The following is a 19,619-nucleotide window of genomic DNA, read 5'->3' on the forward strand; positions in this document are numbered from 1 at the left end:
TTAACCATGATATTCTTTTTATTGAAAAGCAATATAAAACAGCTTTAGAAATAAGATAATTTTACATTATTTCTTCTGTTATGAATATTGTTATGCTTTGTCAGAATTTACTTCCCGTAACTAGACTTGCTTTTATCTGGAACATTTTATATTGGAATTTCTACATTATTGAATATCTATTAGTGTTTAATTTAGAGGAGCTTAATAAACTGCTAAATCTGAGAACAATGGCCTTTCCTTTGCTTTTTAGACCTTTTTTCTGAACGTGCTTATTTATGTACATTGTGGAAATCTGATCCTGCTCTCTTCCAGTCTGCCAACAGCTCTTTTTGTACCTCTTCTGGTAGTTCATAGAAAACTTCAGGATCAACGTCAGAAGGAAAGGTAATTTTCTCATCACTAGAATCTTGCTCTCTATTTTCTTTAAGTCCTTCATGATGAGAGACTGTCACTACTGGTTCCTTATGGCTATCTGTAGAGCAGTTCTTGGAGAAAAGTTGCTCACTCTGCAAATTTGGAAATGAATGGAAAATAGATACAGCAGGGTTTGTATTTGAGAAATGAAATCCTTGAGATTCTTTAGGTCCTTGACTCATTCGTTCATCTTGTAATCTACTGTCTATATAATGTGAATAATTCTTTTGGCTAGATGGAGGAGAGGAACTACTGCTATTTAAACCTGATGTTCCTGGTTCACAGGAAGATACAGACGATATCTGTTTACTATTGGATAAATGATCTTTAGGATTTAAGGGACTATCTTGCATTTGTTTTGTAGAAAAGAAAGATAATACTCCTCTAGAGGCATGTAACGGACAATTCAAACTTCCTTTGCCTTGAACTTTTTCTCCAGATTTTCCAGAAAGGATTTCTTCTTGAATATCTACTGGAAGCTCCTTAAAGACTTCTTGGTCAATACCTTCAGGAAGTGAGCGGAGTGGGAATTCATCACTGTCTTTTTCTTTAGAAAAATCTGCAGTATCTCGTGGAGCCTCCCCAGTTCTTGTACTTTCAATTCTTCCAGATGGTAGAAAATCCCAATTTGTTTCTTTGTCTTTGGGAAAATCTTCCATATGACTGTCTTTCATTTTCTAGGACACAAGAATAACAGTAATTAGAGGTATCTGATATTTTTTAAATATTCATGATGCTGAAGAGGACTATTACCTGACCAACACGTTTCTGTCCTACTCAATAATTTCAATCCTTTTGGCCAATTCCAAACAACGAGAGATGATAAATCCACCACATTAGTCACACTATTGTGTGCATCTTTCTTCACTATTCAAGGGAGAGGTTTCCTTCCTAGATAGTATTGAGCCAGAAGATAGGTATGCATCTGGAAACTTGGAAAGGACCTTAACAATCATGTTTTCAAATTTACAATTCTGTGAATAAAGGAACGGTAGCCTAGAAAAGTAAATGATTTGCCTACAAGTATCTTAAAAATATATATATGCACAGAACATCAAAGGCTAGTTTTCTGAAAATCTCTATTCTGAAGTGTAACATTTAACAAAAAATATATATATTTCTATGGTAAAAATCCAGTATTGATATGAAGATATTGTACTATTTATATTTACATAAAATAAAAATTTAAATTTCAGTTCTAATTAGCATAATTTTTCTATATAAAAATTTTCACTTAAATTTTCCCTCTAGTTTTAAGCACCATGAAAATATATACACAGTCATAAATAACCCAGGAAACATCAACAGTAACTGCAAAAAAAGTCAAAGGAGAAGAGATCTGGGACACTGTATTTACCATATGCCAGACATGTACAAGGTACTTTCATTTATGTTTACCTTCCTAAAACCATTATAAAGACTCTAATTCTGTTTCTACCAAATAAGAAGTAAAAAGTAACTTTTTAAAATTTCAGTTAATAAAGGGAATAAAAACTACAGAAAAAAAGTAATTTGAAGAGACACTGATTATTTCTGTAACAGTATTCTGTTCTCATTTTTAAACTGAAATGTTAATGAAGATATTACTGATATACTGATTAAACATTAAAACAAAGAAAATAACATTTTGAATTAAGAGTTAACTGCAGGCAAGTACAATTTAGTAAAATATGATTATTTCTTAAAGCATCCCATATTTAGTAAGTAGAGATTTGCTAAATGGCCATAGAGTTTTATTTTAGTCACTTGAAAGTATGACCAGCCTCTGCTTCTGTATTGCCACACTCTTAATTTCTACAATTTAGAATGAGTAGTCATATCAATCCTGCTAGCAAAATTCAATGTAATTTCAAAACCAAATACGGCAGCCCAGGTGGCTCAGCGGTTTAGCGCTGCCTTCAGCCCAGGGCCTGATCCTGGAGACCCGGGATCGAGTCCCACGTTGGGCTCCCTACATGGAGCCTGCTTCTCCTTCTGCCTGTCTCTCTCTCTCTCTCTCTCTCTCTCTCCTTCCTCTGCCTGTGTCTCTGCCTCCCTCTCTCTCTCTCTGTGTCTCTCATGAATAAATAAATAAAATCTTAAAAAAAAAACAATTTCAAATTTCAAAACCAAATACTTTAACAAAAACATTGGGAGAGGGAATGCTGCTAGCTTATGTTTAAATTAATAGACAAACATTTTATTTCCAATATCTAGCAATATTTTCATATTCATCATATTCCTGTTGCTATAAAATGTTTTAATACTTCCAAAACAAGGAACTTCCAAAATGGTTTTCTCTTGTATTCAGTGATGCTTATGTTTTCTTCTTAGATCACAGTACAGTACTTATGGCTAGCAACCATGATATGATAGGTAATATATACAAGTAAATTCAAACAATATCATCCAAAAGGATCTCTGAATTGTATCAGTGGAACATAAACAGATTTGTAAATTAAGGGACGCCTGGGTGGCTCAGTGGCTGATCATCTACCTTTGGCTCAGGGTGTGATGTCAGAGTCCCAGGATCAAGTCCCACATCGGGCTCCCTGCATGAAGCCTGCTTCCCCTCCCCCTCCTTATGTCTCTGCCTTTCTCTCTGTATGTCTCTTGTGAATAAATAAATAAAATCTTAAAAAAAAATTTTGTAAGTTAACCACACAAATCCAACAAGAGTGTACTTACAAAACTGCGCTTGCCAGACCGTGAAGTTGTTGATAATGATGGTGTCAAATAATAATCAATAGTCCCTTTCTTAGAAGTATTTAGTGCTTTAAGGTTACAGAGGCACACACTTAAAAGAGTAAGATGAAACGGCATCTTCACATTTACCATATTTCGGAAAAGTTTCATAAGTATATCAACCATGGGGGTTATCACATCGCAATTTCCTAAACAAAATTATTTGAGAAGACTATATTTAAGCACATTATAGCACAATTAACATGAAAAGCTTAATATAATTTATATTGCTTGCATTAAGAAGTTAAAATCCTAAACAGATATCATTGGGACATCTTGACATTACATACTAAACTGGGACAATCTCACACCAATACTAAAGGCCAAATGAGTTTAAGTTTTCAAAAGATTTGAAATATGGGACTTCTGATTATGCAAGTGTGATCAGGTCAGAAAATCTTCTCCTCATAAAACTACAATAAAACTGGACTTTGTGGGGATCCCTGGGTGGCTCAGTGGTTTAGCGCTTGCCTTTGGCCCAAGGCGTGATGCTGGAGTCCCGGGATGGAGTCCTACGTCGGGCTCCCGGCATGGAGCCTGCTTCTCCCTCTGCCTGTGTCTCTGCCTCTCTCTGTCTCTCATGAATAAATAAATAAAATCTTAAAAAAAAAAAAAAAGAACTGGACTTTGTGACTAATGTGGTAACTTTCAGGCCCTAGCATTTGAACAAAAGCTTTGACCACTCTTTGGCTAACCACTAAACTATGCAGACATAGTCTGTCTTCGGCTCAGGGTGTGATCCCAGGGTTCTGGGATTGAGTCCCACCCACATCGGGCTCCCTGCATGGAGCCTGCTTCTCCTTCTGCCTGTGTCTGTGCCTCTCTCTCTCTCTCTCATGGATGAATAAATAAAATCTTAAAAAAAAAAATCCAAATCCAGAGTTATTAAAATACATTATCTAAAATGTCCACTTTTCAACAAATATTACAATGTATGAAGAAATAGGAGTGTGATTCTAGTCAGGAGGAAAAAGCAGTCAATAGAAATGGACTTTGAGTTGCATTTAGCAGACTTCAAAGTTGCTACTATAGATATGCTCAAAAAACTAAAGGGACACCTATGTGGCTCGGTGGAGTAAGCCTCCATCTCTTGATTTCAGCTTAGGACATGATCTCTCAGGATCAAGAGACTAAGCCTCAAGTTGGGCTCCACGCTCAGCAAGGAATCTGCTTCTCTCCCCCTCCCTCCACTTGTGCACACATACTCCGTCTCTGTCTCTCTCTAAAATAAATAAATAAAATCTGTAAAAAAAAAAAAAAAAAGAATTAAAACCACTTTATTTTTTTTATTTTTTATTTTTTATTTTTTTAAAGAAAACCACTTTAAAGAATTAAAGTAAAATACGAGGAGTGCCTAGTATTTTAGGGACCAGTCAGTTAACCATGTGACTCTCAGTTTTGGCTCAGGTCATGATCTCATGGGTCATGGTACTGAGCCTACTTAGAGGTTCCAAGCCCAGCAGGGAATCTGCTTGAAGATTATCTCCCTCTGCTTCTTCCCCTGTGCTCAACACCTCTCTCTCTCTCTCAAACAATCATTTAAAAAAATAAAAATTAAAAATAAAGTAAAATATGTTAACTACCAAAAAAGGAGAATTTCATTAAGGAAACAGACTCAAATATGCAAACAAGCCAAATGGAGAGTCTAGAGTTAAAAAGTACAGTAACCAAAATAAATAAAATCATTAGATGGGCAATAGCCGTTTTGAGATTAAGAGGTGAATTAAGAGAACTTGAAGACAGCTCAATAGAAATTATCCAATCTTGGGGTGCTTAGCTGGCTTAGTTGGTATAGTATAGCATGCAACTCTTGATTTTAGGGTTATAAGTTGGAGCCTCATATTGAGTGTAAAGATTACCTAAAAAATAAAATCCTTAAGGAAAAAGAAATTATCCAAGCTAAAAGAAGAGAAAAAAGACTGAAGAAAAATGAACAGAATTGCACATACCTGTAGGATATTATCAAGCATAGAGACATATGTACAATGGAGTCCCAGAGGAGATGGTAGGGAAAAAAAGGGCAAGACTTGAAGAAATAAGAGCCTAAACCCCCAAAATTTCATTAAAAAATAAATCTACAGAATCAAGAAATTCAATAAATCCCAAGAAAGATAAATACAAAGATTCCACACTTAGACATATCATGGTCAAACTAATGAAAGACAAAAACAGAAAACTCATCACATAAATGAGAATAACAATACAACTACTATTGTTATACCACAACTCAGCTCCAAATTCATCCTTCAGTACCTGCTCTGTGATAATGCACTGGATTCTAAAATTTTTCACACTGAATATGACATTACACATTGTCATTAGAGAACACTGGAAGACTATTAAAGGAGAAAGGTGGCTTCTCTTCCTGGTTCCAATGTACTACCATTTGCTTTTTTTTTCTCCCATTACATGCTTTGTAATACATACGTGTAGGGACATCTAATAGTGTTTTCAATACTACACACATGTAGAACACTCAGTAACCTCAAGCCCTAACCTGAGCTTAGTGACTATGTACCATGGTACTACCCACTCAAATACCATACATACCAGGAGAGTGCTCCCACTCATTCTGCACACCCACCTAACAGCCTTGACTTGCCTCTAACCTCAGATGGCTGTTTCCTCCAGGTCTTCCTATGCAGGCACCGTATCTTCTGCCTTTGCATTAACAGAATACAGATATCTTCAGCACAACCATCCACGAGCCTCAGCTTGCCTGTATCCTAAAGGGTTGATAACAGAATCTTCCAACACGAACACTGCATACTCCAACACATGCACTGCCTCATCAATAAGGAAACTCCCAATATCCCAACTCCTTCTGTGTGCCTACCAACCAGTCTCAGCTCATCCACAGATCAGAGGATGGTTTTCTCTCTGTCCAATAACTATGGACAAGCTCTGGGGCAGGTAATTCAAAAGATTTCTCCACCATCCAGTGTTCTGCAACCACTCCTTGTCCTTGAGGGGTAGGGGACTTTCCTTTCTAAGTTTGTTCTTCCTTATTAGGTACTTTTCCTCAGTCCTTGGTTACCTCTTAAGAGTCTTCTTTATACCTTTAAAATCATTCCCCTATCACAGTTTAATAATTCTGTGAAGCTTTCTCTATTCAAATTTTTGGTGGTTATTCTCTCCTGACTAGAAGGGGACTGATTAAGAGCTGACTCCTCATCACAAATTATGAAAACCAGAAGACAACAGAATGGTATATTCAAAGTATAGAAAGAGGGATCCCTGGGTAGCGCAGCGGTTTGGCGCCTGCCTTTGGCCCAGGGCGCGATCCTGGAGACCTGGGATCGAATCCCACGTAGGGCTCCCGGCGCATGGAGCCTGCTTCTCTCTCTGCCTGTGTCTCTGCCTCTCTCTCTCTCTCTCTCTGTGTGACTATCATAAATAAATAAAAATTAAAAAAAAAAAAGTACAGAAAGAAAAACAGTCAAGAATTATATCCAGGGGATCCCTGGGTGGCTCAGTGGTTTGGCGCCTGCCTTTGGCGCCCTTTGGTCCAGGGCGCAATCCTGGAGTCTGGGGATTGAGTCCCATGTTGGGCTCCTGGCATGGAGCCTGCTTCTCCCTCTGCCTGTGTCTCTGTCCCTCTCTCTCTCTCTATGTCTATCATGAATAAATAAATAAATAAAATCATTAAAAAAAATTAGATCCAGACAAACTGTCATTCAAAAATGCCATATTGGTCGAGTCTTCCACAAATTTTAGTTAGGTAGAATGATTTGACAGTGTTGCTCAACTCTTCTTTTCAAATATAAATAGTGAATTTTCCAGGATAGACTACATGCCAGGCAATAAAATTACACTCAAGAAATCTAGACAGACTGAAATTACTCAAAATATGTTCTCTGATCAACATGAAATTAAGGTAGAAAACAACAGAATGAATTTTGGGAAATCATCAAATCTAAAGCATCTAAAGCACTACTAAAAAGAAATGTGTTTGACAAAATACAGCATCCATTCCTGATCAAAACTCTTCAGAGTGTAGGGATAGAGGGAACATTCCTCGACATCTTAAAAGCCATCTATGAAAAGCCCACAGCAAATATCATTCTCAATGGGGAAGCACTGGGAGCCTTTCCCCTAAGATCAGGAACAAGACAGGGATGTCCACTCTCACCACTGCTGTTCAACATAGTACTGGAAGTCCTAGCCTCAGCAATCAGACAACAAAAAGACATTAAAGGCATTCAAATTGGCAAAGAAGAAGTCAAACTCTCCCTCTTCGCCGATGACATGATACTCTACATAGAAAACCCAAAAGTCTCCACCCCAAGATTGCTAGAACTCATACAGCAATTCGGTAGCGTGGCAGGATACAAAATCAATGCCCAGAAGTCAGTGGCATTTCTATACACTAACAATGAGACTGAAGAAAGAGAAATTAAGGAGTCAATCCCATTTACAATTGCACCCAAAAGCGTAAGATACCTAGGAATAAACCTAACCAAAGATGTAAAGGATCTATACCCTCAAAACTATAGAACACTTCTGAAAGAAATTGAGGAAAACACAAAGAGATGGAAAAATATTCCATGCTCATGGATTGGCAGAATTAATATTGTGAAAATGTCAATGTTACCCAGGGTAATATACACGTTTAATGCAATCCCTATCAAAATACCATGGACTTTCTTCAGAGAGTTAGAACAAATTATTTTAAGATTTGTGTGGAATCAGAAAAGACCCCGAATAGCCAGGGGAATTTTAAAAAAGAAAACCATATCTGGGGGCATCACAATGCCAGATTTCAGGTTGTACCACAAAGCTGTGGTCATCAAGACAGTGTGGTACTGGCACAAAAACAGACACATAGATCAGTGGAACAGAATAGAGAATCCAGAAGTGGACCCTGAACTTTATGGGCAACTAATATTCGATAAAGGAGGAAAGACTATCCATTGGAAGAAAGACAGTCTCTTCAATAAATGGTGCTGGGAAAATTGGACATCCACATGCAGAAGAATGAAACTAGACCACTCTCTTTCACCATACACAAAGATAAACTCAAAATGGATGAAAGATCTAAATGTGAGACAAGATTCCATCAAAATCCTAGAGAAGAACACAGGCAACACCCTTTTTGAACTCGGCCATAGTAACTTCTTGCAAGATACATCCACGAAGGCAAAAGAAACAAAAGCAAAAATGAACTATTGGGACTTCATCAAGATAAGAAGCTTTTGCACAGCAAAGGATACAGTCAACAAAACTCAAAGACAACCTACAGAATGGGAGAAGATATTTTCAAATGACGTATCAGATAAAGGGCTAGTTTCCAAGATCTATAAAGAACTTATTAAACTCAACACCAAAGAAACAAACAATCCAATCATGAAATGGGCAAAAGACATGAAGAGAAATCTCACAGAGGAAGACATAGACATGGCCAACATGCATATGAGAAAATGCTCTGCATCACTTGCCATCAGGGAAATACAAATCAAAACCACAATGAGATACCACCTCACACCAGTGAGAATGGGGAAAATTAACAAGGCAGGAAACAACAAATGTTGGAGAGGATGCGGAGAAAAGGGAACCCTCATACACTGTTGGTGGGAATGTGAACTGGTGCAGCCACTCTGGAAAACTGTGTGGAGGTTCCTCAAACAGCTAAAAATATACCTGCCCTACGACCCAGCAATTGCACTGTTGGGGATTTACCCCAAAGATACAAATGCAATGAAACGCCGGGACACCTGCACCCCGATGTTTATCGCAGCAATGGCCACGATAGCCAAACTGTGGAAGGAGCCTCGGTGTCCAACGAAAGATGAATGGATAAAGAAGATGTGGTTTATGTATACAATGGAATATTACTCAGCTATTAGAAATGACAAATACCCACCATTTGCTTCAATGTGGATGGAACTGGAGGGTATTATGCTGAGTGAAGTAAGTCAGTCGGAGAAGGACAAACATTATATGCTCTCATTCATTTGGGGAATATAAATAATAGTGAAAGGGAATATAAGGGAAGGGAGAAGAAATGTGTGGGAAATATCAGAAAGGGAGACAGAACGTAAAGACTGCTAACTCTAGGAAACGAACTAGGGGTGGTAGAAGGGGAGGAGGGCGGGGGGTGGGAGTGAATGGGTGACGGGCACTGGGGGTTATTCTGTATGTTAGTAAATTGAACACCAATAAAAAATAAATTAAAAAAAATAAAAATAAAAAAATAAAATAAAAAGAAATGTGTAATGTTAAACTTGAATTATTATAAAATGAGTATAAAATAAATGAAACACCAGGGAAAAAGAAAAATTAAACCTAAAGCCAGCAGGAAGAAGGCAAAACAAAGAGCAGAATTAAATGAAATTGGAAGTAGAAAAACAACAGAGAAACCAATGACATCAAAAGTTGGATCTTAAATCAATAAAACCTTTGAGTGAGGCTTACTCAGATAAACTTTGCTAGAATGACAAAGAAAAAAGAATACCTTCATTACCAAAATCAGGAATGAAAGAAGAGACATCACTACAGATCCTACCAAAATTAGAAGGATTACAAGGGGAATTTTTTTAAAAACTAGAGATGAGATATTGATTATGTACCTATTTCCCAGCTTTGATAAATTATACCATTATGCTCTATTGGTTCAAGAATCTTTTTTTTTTTTAAGATTTTTATTTATTTATTTATTTATGAGACAGAGAGAGAGAGAGCAAGTGAAAGAGAAAAAACGAGCAGGGAGAGGGAGAAGCCTAATCCTCGCTGAGCAGAGAGCCCAATATGGACTTGATCCCTCGACTCCAGGATCATGACCCAAGTTGAAGGGAACTAAGTCACCCAGGCACTTGTAATAAAAGAATATTGACCATTTCATGCCAACAAACTAGACAACTTGAATGAAATGGACACATTCCTAAAAAAATTAAAATTACTAAAACTGACTCAAAATAAATAGAAAATCTGAATAAACCCACAATAAATAAAAAAAATCAAATTCCTATTTTAAAATCTTCCCCCAAACAAAAAGCCCAGGATCATGAATAGCCAAAATAATTCAAAACAGAACAAAGGTAAGGAATTACACTACTTAATTTCAAAACATATAAAGTATCAGATTGGGTGGAACTGATATAAGGATAACCATACAGATCAATGGAATAAGAAAATCAAGGGGATCCCTGGGTGGCTCAGTGGTTTAGTGCTGCCTTCAGCCCAGGGCATAATCCTGGAGTCCTGGGATCAAGTCCCTAATCAGGCTCCCCATGGGGAGCCTGCTTCTCCCTCTGCCTGTGTCTCTGCCTCTCTCTCTCACCCTCTCTGTGTCTCTCATAAATAAATAAATGAAATCTTAAAAAAAAAAAAAGAATAAGAAAATCAAGAAATAAACTACTTAGTTTTTTGACAAAGGAGCCATGACAATTCAAGAAAGAATAATCTATTTAACAAATTCTGTTGGAACAAGTGGATATCCACATACAAAAGAATGAATTAAGCCCCTTATCACACACCACACACAAAAATTTACTCAAATTAGATCTAATTTTAAAGCTTAAAACTATAAATTTCTAAAAGAAAACATGGAGGGGTAATCTATGGCCTTTGGGTTGGACAAAGAATGTTTAGATAGGACATCAAAAGCATTATCCATAAAAGAGGAGGAAAAAAAACATAAAATACAATGAAATACCACTACTAGGCCACAAGAACGACTATAATAAAGGAAACTGACAATACTAAGTGGGAGAGAGAACATGAAAACCTGGGACCCTCATGCATTCTTGCTAAGAATATAAACTGTTATACTCACTTTGGGAAAACGTTTGGCAGTTTCTTAAAGTTCAATTTACCACATAACTCAGCAATTCCAGTCTTTGTAATCTACCCAAGATAAAAACATGTATCTGCCCAAATGCAAATATTCATAGCATCATTTTCCTAAGAGTCAAAAAAGGGAAACAATCTAAATGTCCATAAAGAAGTTATCTTGTGCCATATAATACATTATCATAGTTTTGTTTTCTTTGAACTTGGGAAACCCTATTAACTGCATCTTTTAAGATTTTAAAAATTTATTCATGAGAGAGACAGAGAGAGAGAGAGAGAGAGACAAAGACAGAGACAGAGACACAGGCAGAGGGAGAAGCAGGCTCCATGCAGGGAGCCTGACCTGGGACTCAATCCCGGTTTTCCAGGATCAGGCCCTGGGCTGAAGGCGGCGCTAAACCGCTGAGCCACCCAGGCCGCCCTGCATCTTCATTTTTACTATCTATAAAAACCAACACAGTTTTCCTGTGAAAATTCCTGATAGAATGAAGGTATTTAATAGCTCACTAACTCCCTGTGAAGACCCTACAACTTTGGATCATATTTCTAATTCAAAGTTAGTTCTTTTAAGAGTTCAACCTGCCAATTAAATTATTAGAAAATTAGCCCATACCTGTCCCCAACTTCTGAATTATATGTGATGGAATAGGGCACTGACGACTCTCACGGCTACAGTGATTCTCAGATGAATATCGACGGATTATTAATCTGATTGTATGTGGCTTCCTTCCATCTTGGCATACTCTAAAAGTTAAGAGAAAGGAGAAACAGGAAAGTAAAGTATTACCTAAAGATTTTTTTAATCTAAGAGGTATCAAATTTAGTAACTGTAACAATTATAAACATGGTTGATAACTAGGCAGTAAGCAGTAAAAGGCCCTGAATGGCCCAAACAAATTACACCAAGCGTATGCACCAAAGCTCTAAAATCTTAAATGTAGAGCTCTCAGACCTTAATCAGAATTGAGTGAAATCAGGAAAAGAATGGAAATCAGATATAACAAGTCATTTTATAATCAAATACAAACATCACTAAAAACAACTTATTAAAATCAGCAGGAAATTTAAGAAACTAAGAGACTTGTTCACTGGCAGAGGCAAATATGTGAAATTTTTATACTGAAAAAAAAAAAAGATTACAAAAAAGAAAAAAAGGTTTTAAATTAGATAACTTTTGTCAAAGAGCACTCCCTGAACAGACACAAGGAACAGGAATATCACCATTATATGGCAAATAAGAGCAATGACTTGAAACATCAATTATAGGGGGGATCTCTAGGTGGCTCAGCAGTTTGGAGCCTGCCTTTGGTCCAGGCATGATCCTGTAGTCCCGGGATCGAGTCCTGCATCGGGCTCCCTGCATGGAGCCTGCTTTTGTCTTTGCCTCTCTCTCTCTCTCTGTGTGTCTATCATGAATAAATAAATAAAATCTTAAAAAGAAACAAAGAAACATCAATTATATACTAAAGACATACATGTACATGTGTCTTAAAAAAAGTGTTCCATTTAAATGGCCTTGGTTTTAGCGTTGAAACAAAGGTTTTAGAGAGAAAGAAATTCACTTAAAAAGCAGAAAATCTAATTACTGGAATAAATGTCATTAAAAAATAATATTTTCCTTTTTATATATATGGCAATGCACTAAAAAATCACAAACATAAAATAAAAATATTGTACACTGTTAAACATACTCAAATATTTTGAACTGGAAAACTTGGATTTTTGTGATAATTTTTTATCACAAAACGTCTTGATTGCTTCCTTACTAATAAAATATCTTACATGGTTCCTATAAATGTGTTACTAGTTTAAATATCTTCCAGTTAAACTTCTTCTATGAAGTCCTTATATAATTTAGAGTGTGACTTGGTTTGTAGAACTAATTAAGACTTATTAGGAAAAGGTTATATTCTAAGCAAGCTTAAACTAGAGGGGAAAATACATTCACACAAGCACAATTTTTTTTTTGGCCAGTCACTTAGATGGTATTATACCTCAGTTACTGAAGAAGAGGGGATAGAAAACAGAGACACGGATAAATGGTTCATACTTGGTAATTTACAGGTTTAGAGCACCTAGCCTCATTTCTGTGTCGATTCTACAAATATAAGAGCCTACAAAAATTTTTTTGTAGTTTCTTTACGGGCAGAACTCTTTCCAAGGGCCAGGCATTTCATAGTAGTCTCATAGTAACTGAAGCCAAGCAGATGACCCAGTTTCAGGAACATACTCACAGGCCCAGCCTGAGTTATATCACCAAAGCTAGGTCACTCAGCCAGCCCCAGTCGTGTGCAGCAAATGATGAATGCATGGCTCTGCTCAAGACATGAGAACCACACAGCATGTGATAGTAACGCTGTAGGAAATTTTACCCCATTATTTTACTGAGACTTAGAGTCATCTAAAATCCTTTTTCCTCAGTCATAGTTAGCCATCCTACCCTCATTTACAGAAGCACAGCTACTCTAAACTGTTAGGCCCCTGCCACCTTATCCTGAGAAGTCTAAGAAATAGGAGGAAGACAGACAATACTCTTCTATGGAATACTGAGAAACAGATATATGATAGTAAAGGAGCATCAGAAAGCTAAACATCTTGTTTGGTTTATGCTATGCTATTTGTATACTCATAATGCAGCTGACACGTTCATTTATTTACAGACCAGGGCCCTGCACACACCACACTCTGGCTGCACACACATAGCCTCATTTAGCTATTCCTTTGTCTGAGTCTATCTTCTTTCACATAGTCTGATGCAAAGGAGATATGAGGGTTCGTCTACTTTCTCCATCATGTGCTCTTCACAATTTCCTATCCTCAATCATCACAAATTTCTAAGTGTAGAGATTCTAAATATCCATAAAACCCTCTTAGGTAACTGTGAGCAGCTTAAGAGCCACAGTATAACCACAATGTTATTAAAATTAAGACTAATGAAAATGAATTATATTTAGTTATGAGCGTCTATTGCTATTTTTTGCAACAGTTTATATTGTAGAGAAATTCAATGATAAGCGATCTCTCTTTACACTGTTCAGTCTCCAGTTAATCTATAAATTTCAAGATAGAATATCAACTATACTTTCTAGATACTCTATACAGAATATATAGAATGATATGGCAAAATGGAAAATCACCTGTTCAAGAGACTGGCAAGTAGTTCTTCAATCTTATTTTTAACTTCGACTTCTGATGAACACTTTTTAAATGAATCTTCTTCACTAAAGGACTACCAAAGAAGCACAAATAGGGATTATTGTAAACCAATAAGCATATCCAGTTATAAGTGTGCATGCCAAATATTCAGTATATTCTTTATTAACTTCCTTCTTGTGCTTAATTTCAGCCATTTAGTTCACTTTTATTTTATTTTATTTTATTTTATTTTATTTTATTTTTTAGGATTTTATTTATTTATTCATGAGACACACATACAGAGAGAGAGAGAGACAGACAGAGACAGAGAGAGAGAGGCAGAGACACAGGCAGAGGGAGAAGTAGGCTCCATGCAAGGAGCCTGACGTAGGACTCAAACCCAGGACCGGGACCATACCCTGGGCTGAAGGCAGGCACCAAACCGCTGAGCCACCCGGGTGTCCCTAGTTCACTTTTTTATTAACTCTTTTTATCTGCAAGTTACTGTACTCCACTAGAAAGTATCCAGAAAGTCAAGAAAATTATAAAGCTCTAGTACCAACTCCAAGCTTTACTTTACAATTACAGTGAGGCTCTTAATCTCCTAGCACTTGAATTTGAGTTTAACCTTAGACACGTTATTTAACCTTTCTGAAGTACAGTACCCTCATCTTTAAAACAAGAACGGGAGAGTGGGTAGCACTACCTACCTCGAAGCTTTGTTGTAAAGATTAAATGGACTAAGGTACATAAAGCACTTAGTAAAGTGCCTGTCACATAGGAAAAAAAAAAAATCAGTGTTAACTGGGTGATTATACCTGTCTTCATTTCCTAAATCATTAGACTACTCGGAAAACAAGATTTCTTAAAAATTAAAATATTTTGCCTAATATATGCAATATGGGCTGTAAGTAGTATTTAAGCAAGGTACCTAACTTGAGACAGAAATACGAATTCTTAGATTCAATTTAAAAATATTTACTAATCTAGGGATGCCTATGTGGCTCAGTCAGTTATGCATCCAACTGTTGATTTCAGCTCAGGTCACTTGATCTCAGGGTCATGAGTTCAAGGCCCACCATAGAGCCTACTTAAAAAAAAAAAATTTACTAACTCAATAAACTAGTGTTCTCATAGGATAGAGACCAATACTAACCTAGTAAGCAAATTAGAATAATAAGAACATAGTACTAAAGCCAGAAATCTTTATCTCAAATAATGTGGCAACCAGTACCCAATTAAAATAAAATCATTATCAGGTACCTGAGGTGGTCCTGAAGGTGTCACAGGAGAGTTATCCTCTCCAAAACTGAGCTTCTGGATACGCTGAGCAACTGAAATTCCTAATTCTTTTTCTAATATTTTGGATGAAAAGGTTTGAAGATCATACACACTACTGATACCCAGAGCTTCAAGACGTTTGGCAGTTTTATAGCCAATACCTAGACAAAAAGAAATACGTACAGTGTTAGAGTAGCTTTTCTTCTTAAAATAAAGCTAATTAAAATATTACATACACACACACACACACACACATCTTTAAATTCCATAATGAATATTTCACTAGGATTAAATTTTATTGAAAATTAGGCTATCCTTCTTCTGCTCAGGACCTCTTATATGAACCACTTCAGAAACCTCACAACCCTAGTACAACGTAATAAATATGGAGACAACCAAAAAATGCTGTCTTGATAAAATGAAATGTTTACCACCTGTTACATAACACCTTGGAAGTATTCAAGAATAATGGTTATTATTCATGCAAAGGAAGACTGTCACTACAGCAACAAAATTAATTAGCATGTGCTAGTCAGCTAACCTGATTCTTACACATAATATCACACATTTATCCACAAGACATATCTGGCAATATTTACTATCCCAAAATAAGATCAAGGAAGCAAACAAACAAAAAAATCTACTCATTAGCAAAACTCTTATCAAAAGTTCTTGCACTAAAACTCAGTCAATACTTTATCACCCTGAGATACTCAGGTAATTAGTACTCCTTTATTTTTCTCATTAAAAAGAAAAATTCTACAGTATTTTGATTTCCCACCACATTAAAAGTAGTAACTGAAAGGCAATGGATGTGGAGGAATATTTTTTTTTTTTTAACATTTAAGAGAAAAAAAGAGCAAGAGCAGGAAGAGCAGAGGATAAAGGAGAGAATCTCAAGGAAACTCTACACTGATAATGGAGCCCCATGCTGGGCTTGATCTCATGATCCTGAGATCATGACCTGACCCAAAATCAAGAGTCAGAGGTTTAACTGACTGAGTCCCCCATGCCCCCGTGGAGGGGAAATTAGTAGTGTGTCAGATATTTTCATAGCTGAAATAAAAGAGAGCTGGCAATCTGGCAATAAGAAAGAAAAGAGAAAGCCTATAAAAATAAATAAACGCAAGTACTCAAAAAGTAAAGCCAAGTAATAATGTCGTATGAACGGTATACAGTCCTCAATTTATTACAACCTGATGTAGTCAGAACACAGACTCAATGTCATCCAGAAAACTTCAAGGTACACAATATTAATGACAGCAAGGCAGTGTACAAAACATTTTGTAATCACACAAACATGGGTTAAACAAATGAAGTTATGACATCTGAAGGTTCAGCCATCTTAGAAATTCACTTCCACAGAATTCTAACATCTTACGCCCTAGCAATGCCATAGAAATGAAGTTTAACATATCCTTCATTAATGGTCTATAAAACCGTATCTGGCCGTCAAAGACAGAAATTTGCCCCATGACCTAAGGTCACTAATCCCCTCAAGAAAATTAGTTTCCTCATCTTTAAGACACGAACTTGGCCTCAATGCTTTGAAGGGCCTCTTATAGCCCTAATATTTTCCATATAATCCCAGAATAGTTAGTAAAAGGCCAATGCCCCCTCTAGATGCAGTGTATGGTCTAGGGATACAAAGCAGGGATTAAAAATAAAGGACTGTGTTTCCAGGTTATAAGTTTCATGATCATATTCAAACTATACAAAAAGTGGTGAAACTAGAAAAGTACTTTCATAGATTTCTTAACCCAGATTCCCTAAAGAACATTAGGGTTTTGGGTTTTCTCCAAGAGCCAAGTATACAGATTCTAAGAATTAAGAACATTTAAGTATGATTTTTAAAATTAAAAAAAATTTAAGAAAACTAATGTATATTTTTCAAATATAAATGTCTTACCAGGCATTTCCTTTACATGGTTCAAGCTCTGAATGAGAACTTGAGAACTTTCAGGTAGTAAGACTGTTTGTTGATTTGGTTTAAAAACACCAGAAACTAATTTTGCCAATAATTTATTAGAAGCCACTCCAGCACAGCCAGTGAGACCCAGTTGATTATACATGGCTTCCCGCATCTCTGCTGCAATCTGAGATCCAACAAGTAATCTGATGTGCAAGATGTCATGCAGGTTTATATCTACAAAAAAAGCAAATATCATTAAAAGTCACCACAAAATTTTTTTTTTGCAAATGAGTTTAAAAAGGGCATAGGGCTTGGGATGCCTGGGTGGCTCAGCAGGTGGATGCCTGCCTGCGGCTCAGGTCAGGATCCTGTCCACATTAGGCTCCATGTGGGAGCCTGCTTCTCCCTCTGCCTTGCTCTCTCAGTCTGTGTCTCTCATGAATAAATAAATAAATCTTTTAAAAAGGGGGAGGCACAGGGTTTAAACTATATCCAACCCTTTTCTCCAACACCACCATACTGTCACCCACTTAACACATCTCTTTGATTCTTCATAGTAATCCTGTAAAGTAAATAACTTCCAGAAGTGAATTCCTAGTGCCTGTGATAGTGAATGCATGCTGGGAGTGCTTAATGATTAACAGATTGTGAAAACTGATCTCTCATTAAAAAAAAGTCCCTACTGACATTGGTAAAACTTTTACTCATGTTTAATCATAAGCAAGCATAAAAGTAGAAGTATTACATTAATAAGAGCTGATATTACAGCTTTAAAGGTGTGAATCTAAATTTTACACACACTACCTATATGTGCTACTGAAAACAATTCTTAATCTGTATGTAATTTATCTTTTATGAAAGGTATATGGAAATTATACTGAAACATTTTCTTCAGGGTGAAAATGGTATCAGGATTATATGAGGCTCTCCTTATCTTCAGGAGTATTTACAGATGAAATGTCATGATGTCTGCAAGTTACCTTTAAACAGGTCATCAATCAACCAACCAATCAATAAAGAAGGAGCAAGATAAAGTAAATGTAGGAAAATAACAATGGGTGTATCTACAAGGAAGGGCATAGTGTTCTCACTGTATTACTGTCAACTTTTCTGTAGGTTTGAAAAAAAATTTTAACAGAATCTTGTGAGGAAAGATTCATAAAGAATTAGATATCTTCTCTTTACGATAGAAAACCTAGCTCTCGGGATCCCTGGGTGGCTCAGCAGTTTAGCGCCTGCCTTTGGCTCAGGGCGTGATCCTGGAGTCCCAGGATCGAGTCCCGCGTCGGGCTCCCGGTATGGAGCCTGCCTCTCTCTCTCTCTCTCTGTGTCTATCATGAATAAATAAATAAAATCTTTAAAACAAAAAAAAGAAGAAGAAAATCTAGCTTTGTAATATGTTCTAACAAATACTGTATTTGCTTTAAAAATTATACGGAAACCTACTTAGAACCTTCTATTCAGTCTTTATAAGTGACATGGCACAAAAGATGTGAAAAGCTTCATGTCCTCTGCTAGAAGAGAATTGTAGCTCTACCCCTTTTCTTCTTTAATATCAGAATGGCAGAAAACTAGACTGGAGATTGATCACCAGCTCTCAAAAAAGCGATAAGAGGACACATATGCTGAGACCTAGGAGCAAGAAGGTCAGGGCAAGTCTTACACAAAAGCAGAGTAGCATGTTTTCCATGGTAGTATGATTTGGAAGTCACCAGCAGAGTTACAAGGTGTTTAAAGTTTAATAGATATTCACTGGGGCTTATTGACACTTATTTTCAAATGCAAATATCTCTGGAAATACCATTAGTCATTTATACTTTAATATGTGAAGGAGATGGACCATTCTGTTTTCTTGCTAAGAGCTGGCAAAGATTGTCAAACTGACTGAATATGAGCTTGCAAAAGATGGCAGGTAGGCCTGGACAAGCTTCCACAGGGGTAACTCAAGAACTCAGAGAGCAACATAAGTGTCTTGATGCCTGGGGGAATAGAAGGGAACAAGCAGAAGAGGCAACAAAAAACAAATTCAGTTTACTTCAAATTTTTGCTTAAAGACAGTTTTAGGAGAATCAAAAATTTTTCTAAAAAGTCTATTATCATGGCAACTCTTATAACTTAAGGATGACCTAAGGAGGTATGGCTGTTAAGAAATGGTAACACAGGGCAGCCCGAGTGGCTCAGCGGTTTAGCGCCGCCTTCGGCGCAGGGCGTGATCCTGGAGACCTGGAATCAAGTCCCACGTCGGGCTCCCTGCATGGAGCCTGCTTCTCCCTCTGCCTGTGTCTCTGCTTCTCTCTCTCTCTCTCTGTGTGTCTCTCATGAATAAATACATAAAATCTTAAAAAAAAACAAAAAAACAACA

The 19,619-nt window shown here is 36.8% G+C and overlaps 1 protein-coding gene and 1 long non-coding RNA gene across 12 annotated transcripts in view; one reads left to right on the forward strand and one right to left on the reverse strand.

Moving 5' to 3' along the window:
* The window catches only part of LOC144310899 (uncharacterized), a 51,760-nt gene that overhangs the window by 11,572 nt on the left and 20,569 nt on the right, over nt 1-19,619 (forward strand). For 2 of the 3 annotated variants that reach the window (XR_013376556.1, XR_013376557.1), the window contains 2 exons: nt 251-384; nt 1,666-1,792. This is a non-coding gene — a long non-coding RNA (uncharacterized LOC144310899). Of the gene's footprint in view, nt 1-250; nt 1,332-1,665; nt 1,793-19,619 lie in introns of all 3 variants that reach the window. The other variant, XR_013376558.1, reaches the window with a different exon arrangement.
* Nucleotides 1-19,619, reverse strand: part of POLI (DNA polymerase iota) — a 26,853-nt gene continuing 7,234 nt past the window's right edge. For 3 of the 9 annotated variants that reach the window (XM_077892554.1, XM_077892544.1, XM_077892573.1), the window contains 6 exons: nt 17,255-17,491; nt 15,328-15,506; nt 14,067-14,158; nt 11,543-11,673; nt 3,082-3,287; nt 1-1,091 (listed from right to left, as the gene is read on the reverse strand). In XM_077892554.1, the coding sequence (XP_077748680.1) occupies nt 270-1,091; nt 3,082-3,287; nt 11,543-11,673; nt 14,067-14,158; nt 15,328-15,506; nt 17,255-17,491 (1,667 nt within the window). In that variant the 3' untranslated portion in view covers nt 1-269. Of the gene's footprint in view, nt 1,092-3,081; nt 3,288-4,196; nt 4,381-5,741; nt 5,865-11,542; nt 11,674-14,066; nt 14,159-15,327; nt 15,507-17,254; nt 17,492-19,619 lie in introns of those variants that run through there. The other 6 variants (XR_013376510.1, XM_077892585.1, XM_077892582.1 and 3 more) reach the window with 6 other exon arrangements.

This window comes from Canis aureus, chromosome 1, assembly GCF_053574225.1.
Source record: "Canis aureus isolate CA01 chromosome 1, VMU_Caureus_v.1.0, whole genome shotgun sequence".
NCBI classification, from domain to species: domain Eukaryota; kingdom Metazoa; phylum Chordata; class Mammalia; order Carnivora; family Canidae; genus Canis; species Canis aureus.